The sequence below is a fragment of the Amblyraja radiata genome, chromosome 17 (assembly GCF_010909765.2).
Source record: "Amblyraja radiata isolate CabotCenter1 chromosome 17, sAmbRad1.1.pri, whole genome shotgun sequence".
Taxonomy (NCBI): Eukaryota; Metazoa; Chordata; class Chondrichthyes; order Rajiformes; family Rajidae; genus Amblyraja; species Amblyraja radiata.
The window spans coordinates 19,968,300-19,973,213 of NC_045972.1; the positions used below are offsets into that span (position 1 = coordinate 19,968,300).

General features: G+C 45.6%; 1 protein-coding gene across 1 annotated transcript; it reads right to left on the reverse strand.

Moving 5' to 3' along the window:
• Positions 1-1,361: 1,361 nt before the first annotated feature.
• Positions 1,362-4,451, reverse strand: LOC116982566 (protein phosphatase 1 regulatory subunit 3E-like). Its single transcript, XM_033035835.1, has one exon. The coding sequence runs from the start codon at positions 4,066-4,068 to the stop codon at positions 3,181-3,183; it is 888 nt and encodes a 295-aa protein (XP_032891726.1). The 5' UTR covers positions 4,069-4,451; the 3' UTR covers positions 1,362-3,180.
• Between the last annotated feature and the right edge of the window lie 463 nt (positions 4,452-4,914).

The following is a 4,914-nucleotide window of genomic DNA, read 5'->3' on the forward strand; positions in this document are numbered from 1 at the left end:
GAGGACATGCAAACTCCACAGAGACAGCACTCGAGGTCAGGATTGAACCCGGGTCTCTGGCACTGTAAGGCAGCAGCTCTGCCAGCTGCATCACTGTAATTATAACATTAAAAAAATACTTCTCCTTATAAGTATAGCTGAGTACATACTTTATCAATTCATAATGATAGAGGAGTCTCCTGGTGCTTATTGAAAACTTGACATCCTCACCATCCTCCTGATCTACACAGTATCTATTTCTGTTCTATTCTGATCTTTCAGAGTTCATTGAATTTTAGAAACTCAAATCTCCTGGTGACCAGCTAATGCTTGACCACACCATAAGCATGCTGTGCTTGGCATAATGCATTAGATTCCATGTGATGTGCATGCTGCTTAACAAAAGAAGCTAGGCAGAAGTACCGAGTAGAATTTTTAATAATGGCTCCACAGATGTAAAGGCTTTGAGTTATTGCTGCTGCTTATTTTGGCGTGTCTGGCCTGAGTCTATGTTCATGTGATGCTGCAGCTAAGCAATATTTCCTTGCACCTGACCATACTTGTGCATTTGACAATAACTACGAGCTGACTTGATTCCCATCACCCATCCTTTTTCCTCCAGAGATGCTCCCTGACCCTCTGTTACTCCAGCACCTTTGTGTCTATCTTTGACTTTAGACACAAAATGGAGTAACTCAGTGGGTCAGGCAGTGCCTCTGGAGAAAAGGAATAGGTGACGTTTCAGGTCGAGACCCTTCTCCAGACTGTGTGTGAGGTGAGAGGGGAACTAATCTTAAATCAGAGAAGGTGGAGTTGTTCTGTTTGTTTAAAGCGATGACCATTTAAGATTTATTAGAGCGGCAGCAAATTGTGTTTTATATAGAGGTACGCGGATGGAAGGACAGGTGGCAAAGAGCTTTAAAATGTTGGGCAGAAGATTCAAGGGAATATTAGGAAAAAAACATGAAGCAGATGATAATGATCTGAAACTCTCTGCCTGAAATGGTGGTGGAAACACAATCAATCAGCAACTTCAAATAGGAAATGAATATTCACTTGAGGGAATAATTTGCAGAGATGTGGGAAAGGAACATATTAAAACCCTCTACTGGGAACCAAAAGGCCTCTCGTGTGTCATAATTTTAATTCCATAAGCTCTGACTTGTCAAAAAGAAGGGTAAGATAGACATTAGTCACATTCAATATGGAACATGCAACAATGCAGGAACATGCTCTTCAGCCCACACTAATCATGGCGAAAGTCTACACCAAGCAAATCTTCTTTGTCTCCTGAATGACAACTCAGACAAGAACTGAGGCCAAAACTGGGAGGATGCTGACTAAACCTTGTAGCTCAACCACAGGGAAACTACTTTAATTTTAAAGGTATATTTCATTCACAAAAATAATAGCGTATATTTAAAGGGGCACACTGTACATTTGCTAAACAGATACAATTTGATCCACCTTCAAATTACATTGTGTGGCTCACATCCATGGATGTTGTAGCACCAAATGTAAAATCAGCAATACGCTATGTTAGTGTTGAAACTAAACAAATCCTGAAGCTAAAGTCTATCTTTGCTTCATGGTTTAAACAAGGGCTTCAAAGTTTACAAGAGCAAATGAATTTAATCTAAATATAGAGATTATTATCTATTGGTCAAAGTGCATAGAGTTCATTTCTCTTGTCCATCACTCAGACATACCTTCACAATACTCTAAAACTTTTCCATAAAATAATTATCTGTGATAGTTTTTTTCAATTTTTTTCAAATATATTATATATCCTTTGCAGAATATTTTTTATAAAGGGAGCAATGCTTCGTTAGAGCCTTTGGTTGATTTAGAATGATCAGAACCATTAGAACCATTTAGTTTAGTTTAGAGATACAGCATGGAAACACACCCCACACCGCACTGACCATTGATCACCCGGTCACACTTTTTTAAATATTATCCCACTTTCGTATCCAACACTAGGGGCAATTTACAGAAACCGATTAACCTACAAACCCCCACGTCTTTTGGATATGGAGGGAAACCTGCACACCTGGAGAAAACCCACATCATCACATGGAGAGCGTGCAAACTACGCACTGGCAGCACCTGGAGTCAGGATTGAACCCAGGTCACCGGTGCTGTGAGAAAGCAGCTCTACCAGCTGCTACTGTGCTGCCCATTGGAACCAGTAGAACCATTAAAACCATTGGAAAAATATAGGAAGGAACTGCAGGTGCTGGTTTATACCAAAGATAAGACACAAAATGCTGGAGTAACTCAGTGGGTTAGACAGCATCTTTGGAGAAAAATAATAAGTGATGTTTTTGGGTTGAGTCCCTTCTTCAGACTGATAGTCAGAGGAGAGGGAAACTCGAGGTATGAAAAAGGTTCAGAACAAATCAGAGCCAGCACCAATGATTATGGAAAGGTGGATACATGAACTATATGAACCATTGGAACCATTAGAAGCATTAGAACCATCAGAAGCATTAGAACCTTTGAGCAAGTGCTGGTCAGGTTGATGCTTCACTCTGTTTATAATTTAAACTTAAGCTCCCCTCCCTCATAACTTACTCTTTACACTTTGTCCAAAAATACATCACTAGTGTCCCACTCCCTTCCCACTAATCTCCCAGTGACTATAATATGCAACTTGCCAAGGTTGTCAGCACCCTTATCAGTCATGCGAGATTATTCTGGTCACCCTGTGAGGGCTGCCAGACCATGTAACCTTCCCTTGGGAAGGGGGTATGTCAAAGGATGCCTGCATTCATTTGTTCTAAGTGGCATGTAGACTTGCAACGTGTTTGCAGAAGTGGTGAAAAGGTTATCACGTTTCACAGACACTTTTTTTCTCTAAAGATGATGGAAGCTTTAGAGATTAGCTAGAACGATCTCTGGTAAAGTAGTCAATCAAACAATGCCATTTCACAATTCTGACACACAATTCCACCCTCAGAACTAAAATTCAACTCAACTTATTGCTTGTATTGTCTGTGACCAACTTTCCCTGACACACAAACACAGACTGGAAGGTGTTAAGGAGAATTTCCAGTTCTCACGGTGGTCCCACGGTAGAATTTACCTTCAAACAGAAACCGAAACCTTGTAGCAGACGGGGAGGACTGGGCGAGACTGTCAAATACTGTACCACCATCCCTGATGCTGTAAATAAACTCCCCCCCCCCCCTTCTTGGCTCAAATGAAGTGAATCCAGCCGTTCTCCCAGTCCTTGGGTGGCGAAATTTTGACCTTGTGGCTTAGTACATGATAGTCGTGGCCTTTGTTGTTGTCCCAGAACTCTTGACCTGCTACCGAGTAGCGGATAGCGAACTGGAGAGTGCCGCCCGTGTCCAGGAAAAGTGGGGTGACCAGTTTGAAGGAGAAGGTGTCGGTCTGGCCGTCGACAGAGTGCGCGTTGTGGCTGGCTCCAATGTCCACGTATGATGTCCACTGGTTGAGGGTGTATCTGACCAACACCTGCTTCTCGTAGGAGATGTTGGAGACCCTGACGAGCCCCAGGATACTGAAGTTGTCGGTGGAGATGGTCTCCAAGCAAACCTTGTCCGTCCTTACCCTCTCCAGGAAGCCGGGGCAACTGGCCGGGTCGATGAACATGGGTTCCAGGGTGTGTGCCGTGTTGTCCAGCAGGAAGTCCATCATGTTGGCGGGCAGCATTCGCTCGGGTCGTTCTTTCCTCAGCCTGGCCATGACCCGGTGAGGGATCTGGGGCATGTCGGCGTCGCAGAAGTGCCTGATGGTGGTCAGCTCCAGACCCAAGGAGTCTGCGAAGCGGACGCTCTTCCTGCTGGCGCGGCAGACGCTGGCTTTCTCTAGGGAAGTGCCGCTCCGATCGGCGGGAGCCGGCAACGACTTGGCCCTCCTGCGCTGACCTGGGCTGGGAAAGCCGCCGCAGTTGCTGGAGCATTCTCGGCTCCTCTCTTGATGCTGACACACGGGGTGACAATCGTTCCCTCCTTCCAGACCGGCGCCGGCACATTCCTCGCCCAAACTGCCGTACAGCTCGGCCATGCAGCTGAAGTTCCGCGGCATGCACAGGCTCGAATGCACCGCTGGCTTCTCCATCAGTGTCAGGCAAGTCGTTTCTCCGCTGGAACTGGGTTTCTCCGCTGGAACTAGCTCAATAGTGGGAACAAAAAAGACCCCACTAAAACCACATTATCTTTTTCCTCGTACGTCTGGACAGCCCCGGCTCCCGCGGTAGCACGGCAGAACCTGCCCCTATATAAAGGGGAGGGAAATACATTAAACAACCGAGGGAACGATTCAGGCTCAAAGTGCAGTGACGCGGATGACAATCAAGGCTTCGCAACAGCCCGGCCGACGAGGACTCCCAGTCGCGGAACAGGAGGGAGGAAGCGAGAAAGAATGGGGGGAGGGAGGGGGGGAGGGGGTTCCTCTTCAAAATTTAAAGCGCTAAGCGTTGCAGCATATAAATCAAACAGAGATCCACTTACAGCCTCGCTAGCATCACAAATGGTCAGCGACACTGAAGCATCAAAGGAGGGAAGGGATATCACCCCATGAGTGGCAATGGTTCCGGATATAATGATATTTCTGTGACCACGACGAGACGTCGCTAATGTGTAGCCTCCGAGAACGTCAGAAGATTTATTGCGCAGTTCTATGCATGATTTGTGTATATTTTTCATTCCGAATAAAGTTTATTTTGATTTTTTTTTAATTAAAAAAAAGAACGGCAAAAGACTGGGTGTCAACACCAAAATGAATGTCTGGAAACATGATATTTCGACCTGGACACGGGTCATGGGAACGGGAGGGAGATGGTAATGGCAGAGGTTGTCATGGCTGAATTGGGTGGAACAGGATCAGATTGGAACTGGGTGGGGAGTGTGAGGGGTGCAGGGTGAATCTTATTTGAGCTCGGGGTAGTGGAGAGGAACGGGAGTT

Coding starts and splice junctions, on each gene's coding strand:
- LOC116982566 (XM_033035835.1), bottom strand. CDS start 4,068: ATGGAGAAGCCAGCGGTGCATTCGAGCCTGTGCATGCCGCGGAACTTC.